Source organism: Anticarsia gemmatalis, chromosome 13, assembly GCF_050436995.1.
Source record: "Anticarsia gemmatalis isolate Benzon Research Colony breed Stoneville strain chromosome 13, ilAntGemm2 primary, whole genome shotgun sequence".
Taxonomy (NCBI): domain Eukaryota; kingdom Metazoa; phylum Arthropoda; class Insecta; order Lepidoptera; family Erebidae; genus Anticarsia; species Anticarsia gemmatalis.
Genome location: NC_134757.1, coordinates 12,195,165 through 12,214,099, shown reverse-complemented (window position 1 = coordinate 12,214,099; position 18,935 = coordinate 12,195,165). Strand labels below are relative to the sequence as shown.

At 35.8% G+C, this 18,935-nt stretch overlaps 2 protein-coding genes across 7 annotated transcripts in view; both read right to left on the bottom strand.

The window, feature by feature from the left end:
- Nucleotides 1-1,727: 1,727 nt before the first annotated feature.
- Nucleotides 1,728-18,935, bottom strand: part of LOC142977625 (high affinity cationic amino acid transporter 1-like) — a 28,589-nt gene continuing 11,381 nt past the window's right edge. The window contains exons 1-11 of one of the 5 annotated variants that reach the window (XM_076121668.1): nt 12,403-12,503; nt 6,484-6,715; nt 5,854-6,138; nt 5,516-5,620; nt 4,896-5,182; nt 4,345-4,582; nt 3,974-4,076; nt 3,662-3,804; nt 3,247-3,389; nt 2,872-2,980; nt 1,728-2,615 (exon numbers count right to left, since the gene is read on the bottom strand). In XM_076121668.1, coding sequence (XP_075977783.1) covers nt 2,509-2,615; nt 2,872-2,980; nt 3,247-3,389; nt 3,662-3,804; nt 3,974-4,076; nt 4,345-4,582; nt 4,896-5,182; nt 5,516-5,620; nt 5,854-6,138; nt 6,484-6,715 — 1,752 coding nt within the window. In that variant the 5' untranslated portion in view covers nt 12,403-12,503 and the 3' untranslated portion in view covers nt 1,728-2,508. Of the gene's footprint in view, nt 2,616-2,871; nt 2,981-3,246; nt 3,390-3,661; nt 3,805-3,973; nt 4,077-4,344; nt 4,583-4,895; nt 5,183-5,515; nt 5,621-5,853; nt 6,139-6,483; nt 6,716-6,998; nt 7,175-9,358; nt 9,448-12,402; nt 12,504-18,935 lie in introns of those variants that run through there. The other 4 variants (XM_076121666.1, XM_076121664.1, XM_076121665.1 and 1 more) reach the window with 4 other exon arrangements.
- LOC142977622 (cationic amino acid transporter 3-like) lies at nt 11,777-17,863 on the bottom strand. Of its 2 annotated transcripts, none has more exons than XM_076121656.1 (11): nt 17,791-17,863; nt 16,732-16,963; nt 16,041-16,325; nt 15,688-15,792; nt 15,004-15,290; nt 14,372-14,609; nt 13,870-13,972; nt 13,417-13,553; nt 12,848-12,990; nt 12,403-12,511; nt 11,777-11,971 (listed from the first exon to the last, which is right to left on the bottom strand). In XM_076121656.1, exons 2-11 carry the CDS (start codon nt 16,961-16,963, stop codon nt 11,841-11,843), a joined length of 1,770 nt encoding a protein of 589 aa, XP_075977771.1. In that variant the 5' UTR covers nt 17,791-17,863; the 3' UTR covers nt 11,777-11,840. The 2 variants fall into 2 exon arrangements, with proteins under 2 accessions (XP_075977771.1, XP_075977770.1); XM_076121655.1 differs by having other exon boundaries at nt 16,732-16,972; nt 17,791-17,862.

Genomic DNA, 18,935 nt, shown 5'->3' with positions numbered 1-18,935 from the left:
CAGACAGAGTTACTTTCGCATTTATAATATTATAGTATATAGTATATAGTATGGATTTCTGTCGCACTTCAGGGCAAGGGTCTCCTCCCAAACGTGGTAAGGGTTAGGTCTATGTATGTACCACATAATTATTGTCTGACAGTCTTGTCTTGTGATTGCCGCTGTGGCTTGATGCGTAGTATATCTGAATGCTGACCACGAAGACGCCGGTTAGGTTTCCCGGTCGAACAAAGTGCTGTTGGTCTTTTCCTAATTTACATTGGATTATTCTCAATAGTAATCCGAAGGTTAATAACGTGCCCGGTATCAGGCAATACGGCTCGCCCCTTATTACATGGAACGAACGTGACTAAGGGGGAATGCAGGCTTATTTCACACACCTCTGACTGCAACTGTTGACAAAAGTTAACATGCGTGATGATGTGTATGTACGAATGTTCACACAATTATACCTAGTTATAGCTAGCTAGGTACAGCTAAAGCATGTTTACTTCAATCTATCTCTTATACCAACCATCCTTTATCAAGTAAAAGGAACTGCTTAAGGCTGCAATTAAATATTTAAAGATTTAATTATGACGCGAAGGCTAAGCCTTTAGATTCACAAGTTATCAAAGACCAATTTGTTTACTAATTTTGAATAATTTCTTCAACCGTCAAAGGAGTAGTTTGTAGCAATTTTAAGCCAAATATTTTGGAATATGAACACGAATAAAGAGCTTGATTTTTATCTAGCAATTTTCAGAAACAGATGGCTACTTTTTTATAATTATATATAATTTTTAACCGACTTCAAAAACAGGAGGAAGTTCTCAATTCGACTGTATGTATTTTTTTGTTTTTTTTATATGTACGCCTCATGGTAATGTTTCGTTTCCAAATCCATAATTCAACATTGAACAAATACTTCTGTAATTTACAGCTAATTGTTTCGGGACTGGTTTCCTTTTGTGCCACTTATGTACGTTTCTAAAGACTGACAAATATTTAAATGTACCTTAAGACACTCTTGATTAAAGATTATTACAATTGTTATATTTTGCTTTCATATATTTTGTGTTTGTGACGTATTCCGGTTATAGATTGTCCTTGGTATGAAACTTAGTATGGTTCCGGAAATTACAATACGAGCGCTCCATCGAACATATTTATAGAAAAAGAAAAATATCAGTAGACTTCGAAACAGCTATGAAAGTCACTGAAGTTACTCAGTCTTTCGAAATCCGATATGCTGAAGCATGCTTATTGTTTTATCAGAAAAATATTTAACATTGATTGCAATGTTTAAGTCCAACAATTACTACCAGATTTTATCAAGGTACTAAGGTATGTATAAAAGTTTAGTAATAAAGAGATTGTGAAAATAGGATATAGATTCTTCTGTTCTAATGTATCTAAAAGACTGTTCGCAGTATCTGCCCTTGATTTCAATTAAGAAATACTAACCTTTATTGTTATTGACAGCTAACATCAATAAAATAAAAACTTCGAACTATTTTACAAGTTAAAAAAAATCAAATTTACAAGATTTTTATAATTTCCCAAAAGTCTAGGCAGATAAAAGCGCTTGATGAACCAGATATTTAGTTATTCAAGTTTGAATAATTCGTATAATTTCTATAATCAAAATTCAAGACCACAAGTTCATGATAAAGAAATATACCGAAGAATTCACAAATTAAGCAAAGTTAAAATTCGTTTAAAATGAAAATACAATAAAATTATCATATTTTATATTAGTTAAAAGTTAAACATTACAATAAATTAAGGTAATATTTACATGTTGAGCTGTAGACTTAAACATCTTTCTATAAAGTTTATATTCTGTACACTAGACATAACAATTTTAATGAAAAGAATACTAGGGTATCCCTAGGGCGCGTTCCCACTATGTCGTAACGATTAATTTATCGTTGGACGACTGTCGTCTCTAGCTGTTCCCAATAAAACTATTGTTTGTCGTCAAAAAATGTTATCGTTTAGTGACTGTCGTATCTAGCAGTCCCCACTGTCACGATAATCTGTCATCACTGCAAAAAATGTAGTATCGTTCTATATATTTATGTGAACACCTCCATTTAAACATTTAAGCCACGACGCTTAAAACAACACGATTATCTGTCGTTACGACATAGTGGGAACGCGCCTCTAAGGTCATAGCTGTCACGACTCGATTGACTCGAAACTGTAAGTCGACCACACACAGCGCGCAGCGCTGCGGTTTGTGAGCTCCCCGAGGCGAGGCGATAACGTCACAATTCCGATTGGTGTGCGCCGCAGTAGGGAGTTTCAGACAAATAATACTGAACGTTTAGAATAGATACGGTGAGGGTCCTTTTCCGAGCCGATACTTGTGCTACAAGCCTTATTGTCGAACTGAAGTTAAATGACACATTCTCTCCTATACTTTTGTATTCTTTTGTTTCATATTAACGCTCAACAGCGTCATATCGTCTGTAAAGAATCAGTCTATTCTTTTTCTAAAAGATAGACTATTGAAAGCTACTGTTAAACTTTAGTATCATCGCGTTTTCCTTCCTTTAATCCATTGTTGATGACTGGCTCCACGTTTAAAGAGCTGTGCTTCACACCGTAGAAGAAGTATATTAGGTATCCTGGAAGAATTGCATAAAATTAGCGGAGAAAACACTTTACGGGTTACAATCATTATTATTTCTTTTTCTACAGTATTTTCTTAAAGTTGTACTTAGTATTTCCAATTACGCGTACAAATAACGGTATAATGAATCTGCTACTTGTTAACTACTTAGTTAATTGAAACTTTTGCACTTCTTAGATTGGCTCTATAGCTGTCAAAAGTTGTGTCTAACGCCTAGTACAAAAACAACAAAAATGTCTAGGTTAACTCACCAATAATAAGCCAAATAACGAACCGCACCCACGTCTGGTAGTCTAACTGCATCATCAGATACAAGTTGATGAACACACTCACGTAAGGTATAATCGGAACCAAAGGCACCTGGAAATAAAACCATAATTTTAAGAAATATTTGTGTTATTAAAAAGCTTTTCGGATTTGGCTTAACTTTGTTGTCCGTAAGGCCTTTCAAGAGTCCAAGACAAGGATTAGTTTTTATTAAGGGAATTATCTCTCAAAAAACGATTGTGAATTAGGAACCAACAAATGGCAAGAGCTTTTGGTGATTCTTTAAAAAAGTTTTGGACACAGTGATCGCAATTAGGTACCTTTTTATACGGTATTATCAAAGAAAAACAAAGACTTACCGAAAAGTATAGTTTGTCCACATTGTTCTTCGGCTGCATGTAAAGCAATACAGTCAGTGCAAGCAGAATTGCACCCAGAATGCTTAAAGGTATCACCATGTTGTCTAGCATCATCAGCGCGCAAGTCACTAGTGCTACCACAACTGTAAAGAAAAAATGTCAGGGCATTCACCTTTAGCCTTCCCTTTCTGAGACAACGTTAACGTTGGTGGCATAAGTATATAAGTACGGTTCTATGTGACACCGCATCGCGACACTAACATAAACGCTAGTTTTTCTATGTAAATTCGCAACCGACGATTGAGTCAGTGTAACATGAAGAGAAGCTTTATACAGAAGGAATTTCTCATTGAAATCAGTTTTTTCGTGTCCACAACTTTTGAGCTCATCTTCAACTAAAGATATATTTACTTACAGAATACAGTGATGGAGACTTTAGCGATGATAGCTGATCGCTCTGTGGGTAGTTTCGCTCCAAGCAGGTTGACATTAGACGCTGTTTCCGTCGGTGGTTTGATGGCTGGCTGTTCCTGGCCCTCGGCATCTTCGTTATCATATCTGAAGAAACGGATGTAATGAAATCTTTGTTTTTATGGGTCTCGTGGTGACAAAACAGTAGCTGGTACTAATCTAGTTTTCCAATTAACTAAAGGGTCAAGCCTAAAGGAGTATGACGTCTTGTTTCTGTTGTAGAATGGAAAAATACAATATAAATTAAAATGCCTACCTTAAAACCAGCACACTAGTTGCAACGATAGTGTATGCGAGCAATGTTCCGATAGACATCATGTCGATCAACTGGTCCAGGTTGAAGATGGTAGTCAGGATTGCTGAGAAAAACGTTAAAGAGGTATGTTTAAATCAAATACCGCTTAACTTACTCAATGCTTCAAAAGTTTATCAGCAATTCCCTTGATATTGTAACAGACCAACAAAAGACTTTAGCATTTATAATAAGGATGAAATCTTGAAAAAATCCAGTTCAGCGTATGTGATGTTTTTTCAAGTGTTATTACCAGCTTTTAAACATGACAGACAACATAAAATCGTATACAAAATTCCACAATCAAGACTGCATCAAAGAAAATGATTCCTTACCTGCAAACAACCCACTGACAATCGTTGCAAATAGTGGAGTCTTGGTCTTCGGGTTGATAGCAGCAAAAGATCTGAAGAGTACTCCATCACTGCCCATGGCATACAACACTCTGGGGAGCGGGAACATGGCTCCGATCATGGAGGTGCAGAGAGCGAAGATGGCGCCGATGGAGACGATCCATTTAATGGCCGTGAGACCAGTTAATGTGAACACGTAGGGGAAGGGAGCGTCAGCATCCTAGAAGATTTGTTTAATTATGTAATTACTCACTCATTTTACTTGAGAGATCCATAAAAAAGAAAATACATTTCTAAGATTGATGAAATAGAAAACAAATGATGGTATACTGTTGTACCATTTTCCAGCAAAGAATAGGTTTAATATAAAGAAAGCCCAAATAGACAAGCCATAAGGTCAGTTTATAAAATATTTGATGACCTTTGATACCATCAAGAGAACAGTTTAAAAAAATAAGTTAAAATACATTATGATATTAATAAAATACATTATAGATATTTCCTAACATGGACATTTGTTTTAATTAATTTACCTGCATATAATAAGGTAGCATCATAGTCAAAACAGTCGAGATACTGAAGTAAGCCAGGAACACCAATATTGGCGCCAACACCATGGACCAGGGTATGTCTCTCTTAGGGTTCTTGGCTTCTTCTCCACACGTCGCTAGGCAGTCAAAGCCGATATAACCATAGAAGCACTTGGCAGCTCCTGCCATGATGCCGGCGACGCCAAATGGAGCAAAACCACCTTCTCCCGCGACCGATTTGTATTCCTCGGGAATGTTTGCTGGATCTATCTTCCAGTTGTTTGGGTCACCTGTAAAAGCAATTATATAAATAAGTCAATTCTCTATTTTTTTTTATACATTCTCCGCTGGGTACGGACATCTTCGTTTATTAGAGAAGGGTTAAAGCCGGTCCGGTAGTCCCGTCCGGCAGGTTTTGAGTTAAACGCGAAATATTATTTCTGACTTATCAATTAACGTCGTGTAAGCTGTTATTACATCAGGAGACATACAGTGTGTTGGCTTCTTTCACTTATATACAGTCTCAAAATTGATTGTAAGTTTCAAAACACTATATACTATTCAGAGTCTACCCGGCGTCTATTAGTAAGATATATTATGTGTAAGGAGCGAGGAATACTTACTGTAAATAGCACCAGTGATGACTACAGTAGCCATAGTGAAGACGTTCAGTCCGACGAATAAGTTGTTCACCGTTGTTGACTCACTCACGCCGATACCAAGTAATACTGCAACCAAAAACATAAAGTTGTTACGTAAATAAAATGTGGAAAAATATTAGCGAAAGTCGAAAAATCATAGTAGTTGTGGGTAAATCAGATTTTCATTGGATTTTGTGAGCATTCGCAGAGATTGCACGGAAATAAGAAGTGTGAAAGAATGAATTAAATGCCTTTTCTCGACAGTGGGACTCCAAAGAATCCATTTTTTCTTGATCTTAATGAATTATAATCTTTCTTACCCGTCATGGCAGCAACCAGAGCAAACGCGAAGAAGTCAGGATAGTCAGCCAAAAACACTATGTTCATCGGTGCTACAGATCTCATGGCTGTCGCCATGGTGTAATTAGTCAGACTGTCTATATACAAGGCCAGGCCTTTGGCGACGCCTGCTCCTCCTATAATGTACTCCAGAATGAGGTTCCAGCCGATGGTGAAGGCGACAAACTCGCCCACACTCACGTAACTGTACACGTATGCTGAACCTGCTTTTGGAATGCGTGCTGCGAATTCTGCGTAACATAGTGCTGAAAGATAATAAAATTATTAGGACGATAATTCTACAAATGTATTTTCTTCACAGTAATTTTTAAGTTATTATTACGAATTCTGATGTTCGTGGGTGCAAATGACAAAATGTATCCCTAGTGTTAATAGGTTGAGTGATCACTAGCTTCGTAAAGCTAACTAAATACGTTATTTAGGATACAAAAACCTCTTGTAGCATTCTATAGTTCTAAATGTGGAACACTTATTTTTAACGCTATGTTTTACGCAGCACTTATATTTGGCCAAATATTATCTGATAAAATGCACCTAGACAGTAACTTTAAATATCTATCTACTATAGTTTATTTCAAAAGTGAACTTACCAGCTAAAGCCGATGCAAAACCAGCGATCAGAAAGCTAACAATAACAGCAGGTCCTGCGACTGTCTTAGCCACAGCCCCAGCAAGGACATACACCCCTAGACCGAGGGTGCTGCCGGTCCCCAGCGCCGTCAGGGACAGTATGCCGAGGCATCGCTTGAGAGGAGTCGTGTGGTCGTTGGTGTCAAGCTGCTTGCATCTTCGAAACGCTGACAATAACCTGGCGCAGCTCATCTGAAAGAAAAATAAGTCCATAAGTTTCATGCTCAAGATTCCACTTAATTTTTCTAATTGCCTCTGTTAGTTCATGACCCAAGATGGCTGTCTGTAATGACAATGTACGTATACAAACTACTAAGTCTATTTGGGATAGTTATATTTACCCTTTATTTGAAAGGAAAAACAGAAAGAGGTGTTTGTAAAATCACTGCCCTTTTAAATCTTATAAAGAACATATGATATTACAATTATCATATTTAGCAGTGAATTGGTTTACGTTTAAGATACATTAGCTTACATAAGATCGGAATTCCTGAAGTATTCGTAGCCTAACAACGAAAGAAAGTATTTTACACAGAACGCACTGCCATCAAAACGTTTTCGCCTGCATTTATCTTTTCCCTATTTTTGCATAACTACATAACACCTGTCTCTTACAACTGATAAAGAAGTTATGTGTATAACAAACACTAAGACTATAAACTTTAATTGACAACATAAACTATTCTCGGTATACTTATAGTATGACGAGAAGGTTATCTCAGTAAGTCTATAGTGCTAAGCCTGGGCTTATCTCGGCTATTATGGGCTTAAGCTAAAGCCAATAACACTAGCTCAGTAGTGGAAAAGAAATGTGAAAACGGAACGTGTATTAAATGGTTTGTATGATGCATTGACGTCTACGTGCATGAAGTGATAATTGTTCTTAGCCTCGAACCGTGTTCTTTGGCTAGTTGCAGAGAGGCCTGTAACTAGTGGAAAACCTTAAATTTACCCTTCTTAATAAACGTGTTAACTTTTTTCAATAATATTATTACGCGTATTTTTGACTTTTCGAGTGTTGTACTTTGAATATGGCAGTGTGCACAAGTTTTGTAAAAGAATATTATTCGTGGTAAACAGAAATAAGTTTTTGATAAAAAATCCTTGAGCCGACGCGAATAAAACCGGATTTAATTGTATCAATTTTAATTTACACAAAGATATTCATGATTGTCAAGTTGAAAACCATCTAACCTAACTAGATTAAGAAATTACGTTACATACGTCCTTGTTCGTAAACTAGCTATATAATTATAACAGCTAATTAATGCAATGAGAAACTGTCGTTCTTGATTACTTATCAACGCATAACTTTAACCACTGACGTAACGAAAGAGGAACTGTCGGTAATTTTGTAACTGAAGCATTAATGAAGATATTTTTAGATAAATCAATATAAGGGAAGAGATGATTTGTTTGTTTGCTAAAACGCGCTAATTTAAAAACGATTATACTACTGAAAATAAAGCTACCACTAAATACCTTTGCTATATTTTAGAAGTTGCAAAATTTTGTCGTTTGTGTGAACGGATTAAACTCAGAAATATAGCCCTTTATTAACACTTATTTCACTAATAAAAAGTTTCATTAAAACTCAGTTCAATAGGTTACTTTAAAATAACACGAGCGCATAGCTTCAAAGACAATTTTGCTACGATTGTTAACAAATATATTCGAAATAAATGAATGTCAACACAATAAGGTACCCGCGGGTATTAAGGCCTAGCTAAGGGAGATTTGTAATAAAATGAAGAATATCCAATATAATCAACCAGTTTTTATAATAATCAGTCATGTACTTATATTACTACCGAGTTTAAACAAAAAATAGCTTCTAAAGCTTAAAACTAAAACATTATATCACTTTTAAAAAAACGCTGTCTTTAGGCCTTATTATAATAGGGTAGGGTAAAAAGGCCTATACTATAAACTATTCAAAAATCAACTTAAACTAAGTAAATTAGTATTCTTGACATCAATAATCATTAACATAAGGCAATAGAAAGCATTGTAGTCTTAATAAATTAAATAAATTGTCCTTATTCGCATCCATCAGGACATTGAAAATCATCAGTATATTCTGCAGTCAAACCGACACATTCTTCGTGGTACCACTTGAAGCATCGCGAACATTGCCTCATTGCATCATCCATTCTATCTTCTTTGCAAGCATGACCGTACCGATAATTTTTTTTTGTGATTTATTTTTGTCAGATTCGCCTTCTGACCACAATGCTTGTTTGGGAGGCATCGTGACTGTAAGCACTGAAAACAATAATAAATAAATTGAAAATATAAACTACGTATATACTACTCACTAACAAACATTTTAAAAACACGCTCCTACTTATATAGCAGTTAAAAAAATAGGAGTATAATAAGGCCTATTGTAAAATTTTATAGGCCTTAATATCCGCCAACCACCTATTTACAGAAAAGAATAATAATATATTTTTTATAACTACAAGTCTCTTAAAACGGTAATCTACGGACAAGCATACGTTAATTAATAAGCGGACAGTCAATACAGGTTTGTAAATATGATATTTTCTAAACAACTTACGTTTTACTAGAGTCAATTTTTATAATTCGTGCTGCTGAACCGCACTTCTGAATGATTTCGACGATATTTGCGGGGGGAGAAGTGCAAGAGTGCGTCCGCCACTTTGCAGCGACTCGTATACGCTCTGAGCTTGTGTGACTGTAATCTTGATCGTCTACTACTGTATTTCGTACGTTTTTTGTTATTTAGGCCTTATTACCCGACAGGCCTTAATACCCGCAGGTACCTTATAAAACTGCTTATAACCAGAAAATAAAACAACTGAAACTCACCTCTCTAAACAATATGTAACTAAACAGTACCACACAATAATGATTAATGAGTGCCACTACAATATGAACGTCTCATTATCTCAACTAATAGTTTTAAACAAAGTTGCTAATCTTAGAACAAATAGCTGATGAAATCAGCCTTCTATTTGCTTTTCAATCCAATAGTATCCATTGATAGAACCCGCATTTCGATTTAGGGTTTGAACTGCTTTGTCCTTGAAATTATTTATTTACTAGTCTCTGCTTGTAACTTCTCCTAGTCTAATCTAGGTTATAAGCTATCTGTTAACTAAATTTCATCAGATTCCGTTCTGTAGGTGTGATTTGGTAACAAAAAAACTACCGCTAAATGTATCTCAGAAACTGGGGTATATCAGCTTAGCCTTACTTCCAAATATGACGAAGTCGGCTTCTTAACATCCATCCAAACTTTCGGATCATAATATAAATAAAACTGCTTCTGGCTTATCCCGTGTATTTATTTGTGAGCCATAAAAGGGGCTTATTTTGGGAATCTCCTAAAGTCCAAATCCGCCAGTGGCAATCATCTACTTAATCTGTCCCCAAATTTATTTTTTTGTTTTAAACATAATTATTCCTCCATTGACATTTGGGCGTTAATCATATTTTCAGTCAGTATCGATTAATTAGGTAAGTAGTTGAATTTCATAAATAACCTGGAATATGAAACCATTGAAATAATTTCTTTATTTTCTACGCCTCTTAAGGTGTTGCAAGATATATTTTTAAAGTATATCAAGGTATATTAAGTTTGACAATATAGAAAACATTTCTAAGGTTTTGCGATATAACAGACTCTTTCAATAACTAAATGTATTCTTTAAATACACAAATAACACGAGGTTTCTCGACAATCGACATTATACGTGATTACGCAACATAGAAACATACATAAAATCACGCATTTTTTCATAGGGGTAGGCAGAGATTAAAGAACGCTACTTACTACGATCCCTACAAACTTCTCATGCTACATTCACATTCATACAACTTGTCAAACATCTTCGTAACACAAGTTCAAATTCTTTTGTGTTTACTGAAAAATAGAAATTTAAAAAGTTTTTGGTACTGATAATATTTATCCATAGATTCTTTTCAAAGAATAGGGTCAATGCGGGTAGGCGACAATCAAAGTTAGACGTTAACCATTAGACAACTCTACCGAAATCTATTAAAAGATATGAGACAGATGTTTTCAAAATCACTGTTTGTTTAGACTCTCTGGTTGATGACTGCAAATAAAACATAATCTTTGTTAATATAAAGACTTATATTTTATTGTAATATTTTGCATGAAATTGTAGCGTGGCCACATGATTTACTGTGAATGATGTAACAATACTGGTAATTAAATACGCCCATTTTGGAAAAATACTCGTCTAATAATAATCTGTATACGTATCTTAGTTGATATCTAATGTACGTCAAATTGATGGTCACTATACAGTACATTGCTGCCTAGAAGTAACGTGTCAATCACTGTAATCTAAGAGAGAAAACAATGTATAGCATAGTGGCTTTCAAATAGCTGTCAATTGAATGAAATACGTGTTAGCCTCCTAGGTATAATAAACCTTTTAAATCAAGAAATGCTCTTTTACTGCCTTAGTTTATACAAGAGCTGATCACAATGTCTCGAATCCGATTCCCGGGTCATAAAAAGAGATATTGGTCTCTTCTAATCAAGGTAGCCAGGAATAAGGTAAAGTGAATTTCGTACAGTTTTGTCCACTATTCCTAGCGCGTTGTAGGCGTGATGTTATATATGTATGTATGTAAACTAGAAAAAGTCTCGTGTTCTCTTTACAATAATAACTACTGTTATATATTGTTTTAATTAATAAATAAATATACCTACTTAAATATGTATGAATGAATGCTTCAAATATAACTAGTTTTAGTGATCACACATGTTTTGGATTTGGAATAACCGACACTCTTTATCTTATGGTTATAAATTGTGAGCTTAACTTTAAGTTTTAAATAAATAGTTTTCACAAGATGTTTTGATAACAGTTCGTGACGATTTCATTCAGAATTTATGTCTCGGATCTAATTACTGAAAAATTATGTAAATTCGTCTGTCATTTTGCTTTTTATTTTAATTTATGGCATAGATTTTATCCGCCTGCAAAAATATATATGATTATATTATAGTTGGCTTTAAGGTGTAAATATTCTTAAAATAATTAAATCTGTGAATATTTAAAATAATGATTAATTTGTCAACATGAAAAGCAATATTGAACATTTTAATTAAATCAAAGAATTACGCCGCAATATCTCCCATATCCTCCCACCTATATATTCTCGTTCCATTCTTAAGTAAAGGTATGAAGGTTAAAAATAACACTAAAAACGTACATTTTCTCTTCAAACAACATCGTTTATTGTTCTCAGAGTTTATTTAATATCAAAGTCTTTCAAATCGCACTAATATTCTTCTATAACATATAACATTTCACCCTATATGACTAGAAATCATGACAATCCCACTGATTTTGTCTTCTTGGCCGGCTTCACTTACTTCTTCTTCAGGCTGTTCTACAACTGTACTGTGTTTGATACCATAGAAGAAGTATATAATGTATCCTGAAAGAAATCAGCTTAAATTTATATCAAATAGTGCATTTAAGGGTGAGTACAGTGAATGAGTATGTCGGAATAGTCCGAATATTTCGTAAGCAACTTTAGCCAAATTACGATCGAGTGTTTGTGAGATCCAATTTGGTTCTTTTTATACCGACGTAAACCTACCTTACAGGATTTTAAGTATTGTGTTATTCGTCATAAAATAGAAATATCATCTTAAGTACTGGTTGGAGGAATAATGTTGTAGGTACAGAAACATGCCGTGTTAATGTTATTTTCAGGGTCTAAAAATTCACCTTCGCATTGCACATCACCTGCCATTGGTAAATTAACGACTAACAATCGATGTCTACTGATAAACCATTGATATGCCAAAGTGGAGGACAAAATATTCAATCTATAAAATTGATTGTAAATAATGTGTTACATACCAATAATGACCCATACGACAAATCGTATCCACGTCTGATAGTCAAGTTGTAACATTAAGTAAACGTTGATGCACACGCTTATGTATGGTACTAGCGGGACCCACGGTACCTGCAAACAAGATTTTAGTTCAGGCGTCAGGTTGCAATATAAAATAAATTAAAAATAACTGCTGTCCGACTGCCGGGCAGGATCTCCTTCCAGAAGGAGGGAGAAGCTAGGCCTCGAGTCCATCATACTGGCCAAGTGCGGTTTTTTAGAATTTGTATGCTGAGACAATTTGTCTTAAAGAGGCTCTGAGGTACGAAAGGTTTCATCATCACAAGAACAAGTCAACGAAAAGTAATCGGTGTGCCAAACCATTTCAAACCACTTGCATGAAAGGTGTATGCTTAAGTCTCAGAGCAATCGATTATCACTGATCGAATAATAAAAGAGATTATTTACTGAAAAAGTAAGGTTCTCCACATCGTTCATGGGCTGCAGGTACAAAACTACCAGCGAGGCCAGTAGTAAGGCTCCGAGCACTCCCAGCGCCACTGCTGACTGCTCCCACCGCAGTAAGGCGCATGCTGCTATCGCCATTATTACTGTTGAACAAACAAGGTATCAAAAGATACAGCTGCAAATGCGTTTTAGCGTATAGTGCTGGTATGTCACGAGATTTCTAGCTCGGATAGACTGTTGAGAAATAAGTGGTCATTCTTAACCCTGTCTGTTTATATTTTTAACTTTTTGTATGGATATAATTAAGACGTAACGTAGGAATTTTTAAATAAGATTTAGCACTTAAAAAGGCTTTGATTATACAAAGTATCTTTAAATTTTATTTCAGAGCAGATTCAGTACTAAAATAAACTTCTTAATACGTTTGACAGAAACTCAATGTTCTACCCACACATGCAATTAAAAGTTGGATGGATGTTCTGTAGTACACAGCATAACAACACAAGTTTTGTTAAATGCAAGCATTATTATACATAATTATTATACATAATATAAAAATAAGTACTTACAAGATAAAGCCATGACAATTTTAGCCATAATAAAAGTGAGTTTTGTCGGATATTTAGAACACAGTAAGTTTGATTTCCTCGCTCTTAGTTTCGTATCAACCACAACTTCTCTCGTCACAGGTTTAATATTTTTATATCTGAAAATAAAAAAAAAAACAAATAATTAAAAGTACGGGGATTGAACCTTGTCGAAAGTATCTCATTTTTAGTGGATCCTTTGGCTGTAGGGTTTGTATAGCGTACTTTTATTCCCTCTTATGTCAAAGTAGAGCCCTAAGGAGTGTAACACATGACTTCCAATTAAAACTTTAAACAATCAATGAAATTAGCAATCGATATTTATTATTGAATAAGTTTTAATGTCATAAGTAATTCGAAGCCAAATAAATACATTTACAGGGTGACCTATAGGTTGACAAAATAGAACAGTCATTACGAACTGAATAAAATTACCTCATAACAAGCACGCTTATAGCGACTATAATATACGCCAATAGAGTACCGATGGACATCAGGTCTATCAACTGGTTCAGATTGAAGATTGTAGTCAGAATTCCTGAGGAAATAAACAACTAAATGAATATCATGCTAAAACGGAAGCCTTTAACCAATGCTCAATTTATATTATTTATTTCTTTTATTTGGATACTTTATACTGTTCCACCCGAAAGTGAAGGCAGATAGTTATGGAATACATCCGCATTTCGCCATTTACAGTGGTAGTCCCATATACCCCATGTACGAGCCTATTGCCGGGCATATTGCTTAACTCCGGGCTATCGTTGTGAATTATACAGTAGAAATTAGAAAAGCCAATAGCACTTCGCCTGATCCGGGAATCGAATCGGAGGCCTCACGAGCAGCAGTCCTACACAATACTGACAACACCACAGAGTCAGTATTTGTCAACAATACCAAATATAATTCTTAAACAACCAAATAGTTATTTCCTTACCAGCCATAGCTCCACTAAGTACAGTAGCAGTCAACGGCGTCTTAGTCTTCGAGTTGATAGCAGCAAGAGGTCTGAACAGTAGACCGTCAGTAGCCATGGCGTATATCACCCTGGGCAGCGCGTAGATGGCGGTGAGCAGTGACGTGCAGAGAGCAAAGATGGCGCCGATGGTGACGATCCATTTGATAGTGGTCAGACCAACCATCGTGAACGCGTGGGGGAAAGGGGCTTCTTCGTCCTAGAAAGAAGAACAATATATAAAATACATTTGTGGAGTTGAGGTATTGCTCAAACGTAGTGTAGAGTATAACTACGTTACACTTTTGTGTAGAGTTTTCTCTTATTCAACTTTTAAACAAGCTTATGTAGCGGTGATTATTTTAACCCGTTACTATCTTTCTACATGTCTCGTCTCCTGAAATGCGGGAGGAGTTAGGCTTTGTGTTCAATATGCATTTGAATCTTCATTTCTTCAAACACTGTTGGAAATACAATATAAAAAAGAGGTTTTATATTAATTTTACTCGGACCATAAAGTTGATGGTGCACGTCTTGGAATTGCAGCTGCATTTGATTCAACATAATAGCTAGCTTAAAATACTGAATCGAGGGCTTACTATCAATCAACTGACCTGCATATAATATGGCAGCATCATAGTCAAGACAGTTGAAATACTGAAGTATGACAGAAACACTATGAGGAGTGACAGCATGATGGCCAGTGGGATGTCTCTCTTAGGGTTCTTGGCTTCCTCTCCCGTAGTCGCCACGACGTCAAACCCGATGAAGCCGAAGAAGCACTTGGCAGCTCCTGCCATGATGCCGGCGACACCAAATGGAGCAAAACCACCTGTACCGGCTGTGGCTTTATATTGTTCAGGAATGTCGGCTTGGTGGATTTTCCAATTGGCAGGATAACCTGAAAATAAATAAATATATATCACACACTCAAATGAGATGATGCTACAGATTATTAACTTAAACTAATAACTTTCACCATTTCGCGATCACACACAAAACAGACAATCAACCGTATGTGTCAATAATTGATAGTTATAATTACTACAGTTGCAGAGTAGAAAAGCATATTAAGTATCCCCATGGTATTGCATATTCTATGCAAAAGTTCTAGCAAGAAAAGCTGTCCCAGCTTTTCTTGCTATTAACTGTTACAAGATTTCTTGAGTAACAACTGCATGAGGCAGTATAACTCGAGGCTCAAAAATTCTAATATCCCTTTGCTTTCACTTAAGCGTCCAGTTATTAGCGGTTACTCTGGTAGACCAAACAAACTATATATTTGTTGAAATACTTACTATAGATGGCTCCAGCGACGACGACAATGACGACAGTGATTAGGTTGAGGCCAGTGAACACGTTGTTTAACTTTGTTGATTCTTGTACACCGATACTAAGTAATGCTGGAAATATACAAACAAAATTATAGTATTATCATTAGAAAGTTATATTGGTAACAATGCTTTAGAGAATTGATTTAAAACAGAAAGAGTTTGGATGTATCCATTTATGAACAATTTAAAATTGAGTCTGTGACTAGAAATCAAAACATAGGAAACTGGAGTTGCTGAAACCCGGATCAAGCCGCAAAAAACAAAGTACAATCTGCTTTCTGTGTGTACTAAAAATAGCTATAGGTCATTCAACTCACCCGTAACTACTACGACTAAGCCAAGCGCCAAGAAATCGGGATAATCATCCAAAAACGACACATGAATCGGTGCAATTTCTATCATTCTCCTTTCCATAGTATTATTGAACAGACTGTCTATATACAAGGCCATGCCTTTAGCAATGCCTGCCGTGCCGATGACGTACTCCAGGATGAGGTTCCAGCCGATGGTGAAGGCGATGAACTCTCCGACACTCACGTAACTGTACACGTATGCTGAACCTGCTTTTGGGACGCGAGCTGCGAATTCTGCGTAACTAAGTGCTGAAAATGGAAAGTTCATAATATTGTGAGTTCATTAATTTGCTGAGTAGGTAGACTAGGTAGTTTTCGTTAGGCATAATTTGGCATGTGATGGTCAGCGAAAAAAAGCCTTGGAAACCACAGTAAAAGCAATATTTCTGTGATCGTAAACCAATACAATGAGAACTATAATAACGTTTGTGACGGTCAGTGGAAAAAACTTTTCAAACCACAGTAAAGTTTATGATGGTCATTTCATAAACTTAAATTTTCACCACATTTTTAAAGGTTATTTTATAAATGTAGAACTATGTCCCTGTATATAATGAATCAAATAAACAGCAATATTCATTTATTAGGTAGTTCATAAGTTCTGTTATACAGTTCTGTGTTAAATCCACAAGCTTTGCTTCAATAATGAACTCACCAGACAAAGCTGAAGCAACAGCAGCAACCAAGAAGCTAATAGTAACAGCAGGTCCTGCCACATCCTTGGCAACAGCACCCGCGAGGACGTACACCCCCAGACCGAGGGTACTGCCGGTTCCCAGCGCCGTCAGGTCAAGCAGACTGAGACATCGCTTGAGAGGAGTGGCGTCATCGTTGGTGTCAATCTGCTTGCATCGCCCTAACGCTGAGAATATTCTTGAGCACCTCATCTGGAAGAACTTGATAATGCTGTTATTAGTTTTTTGATATTTCAACATACATTTTCCACTATTAGGTAGTAGTTTTGTCTTATCTTTAACGTCACTTTGACTACTTTTTTGCCTTTGATCCTTCTACCACCACCCTATCTTTCCATACTACACGACATACGTACAGACTTTTTGTATGCATACAAGAGACGCATATAATAATTACATATTATATTTCACGTCTATTGTACCTTTCGTATCTTTTATCTATCTTTTTAGTTTGGACATCGACTCTAGAAAGGACTATTGTGGGCAAAATGATAGAAAAACAAATCTTTTACCTCAAGGTCATTCTGTAAAATATTTTTATCTAAGGAAGTTTATAGCCTGTAATTTGCTGCTTATCTGGGCAACTGGAGGCTTAAGCTGTTAACAAACAGGGGTCAGCTTGCCATACTAAAGTGGTCCTCGTTTCACCAACCTACGTGTTCGAAGAAGAACTCTTCCACATCCCAGGCAACACTTAAATCGTGGTCAGAGGGCTGGCCAGTAATGCCACGTTAAATGTTAAAGTTCATGGCTTAATGGAATACTTTAAAAAGGCTAGATTTCTGTTTATGAAAAGTATTTATCAGACACATTTCTGTTGGCAATTTGTAACAAGAGACCAGTACTGGGATCCCACTGCCCCAAAGCCTAATCTCACGGTTCAAAGAAAAATTGTTTTACGTCCTATGCAAGAGAGGATCGGCAAGTAGGTACCTACAGCAAGAGGACTATTGTAGGAAGTATGGCAGAAGAATAGCAAATTTCTATTAAAACAAAAAAAACAACGATACAAATCTTACCTTTCTAAATTACTTTAATTTAAACTGTGTACACACAAGGCCGACGCTACCATAACAATTAATGACTGTCGGTAACATCTCACTATCTTACTATCTCACACAAAAACATTTTTATATATCTTTGAACAAATAACAAGCAGATTAAACTGCGGCTAAAATCTGAACCTCTTTGCTTGTCTTTTCCTCAATATGAATTAGGCAGGCAGTGTTTATGGGATAATAATTTCATTAATCTCTCTCAAAATAATTCTTTTAGCATCCCATCACTGCCCAAGTACTAGGCGAGGGTCTCCTCACTAATTAGGGAGGGGTAAGGCCTTGAGTCTACCACGCTGGCCAAGTGCAGTATGAGGACTTTTCAAAATCTCAAGATTCTTTTTCTTTTACTAAGAATTAATATTTAGTCGCGGACATTTTACAAACATACAAACGAGGCATACAATTATCATGGTATTTTGGTGAAAACTCTCAAACCACTTCCCCCTTCCTTTCTTTCTCTTTCCTTTGGCCATATTTCTTATTACTATTTTTATTCATATCCAGGCTGCAGCCTTTTTAGTTTGACTCCCAGTAGTCATTATGTGAAATTGTATAGCTTGTAGCCTTCCTCAAAAAATGGACTATTAATTCCTGAGATAAATGTGTTTCAACAAACACACTCTTCGGCTTTATCTTATTAGAAGTATAGATCTTAGGATATTTCCAACAAATCTTGTAGCTACGTACGATATCACTTGATGCGGAATACAATTAAAATTCTCTACGTATTAACAAAGATTACGTTTTATACGCAGTCATTAGCCGAAACTGCTGAATAAAGAAAACATATACATATGTACATTATGTAGGTAGGTATTGTAATACACTGCAGTAGAGCAGACCTTGTTGATTGTACTAATCGCGGTGCGACGGTACCTTGAATTAGGTATTAAATGTGTTTCAGTATGTTGAAGTAATGTAAGGAAGTAAAAATTATTTACCAATTTCAACGATCAATACGTATATTTTTTAAATTAAGAGATCGTCTGTTTGTTTGTTTTGCTAGTCTTTGGATCTGCTGGTCCCATTTAGTTAGTAAGAGATCTAAACACTAGTGGTTGTGTGTTGAGCCAAATTTCAGAAAGATCTGGCGAGCAGCTCTTTGT

Excerpts from the sequence above, each read along its gene's own strand:
- LOC142977622 (XM_076121656.1), bottom strand. The coding sequence starts at position 16,963 with ATGAGGTGCTCAAGAATATTCTCAGCGTTAGGGCGATGCAAGCAGATT. Across the intron at positions 15,793-16,040 it reads CTTAGTCGTAGTAGTTACGG|CATTACTTAGTATCGGTGTA; the intron begins GTGAGTTGAATG and ends GTATATTTCCAG. Across the intron at positions 12,991-13,416 it reads AATTGTCATGGCTTTATCTT|TAATAATGGCGATAGCAGCA; the intron begins GTAAGTACTTAT and ends TTTGTTCAACAG.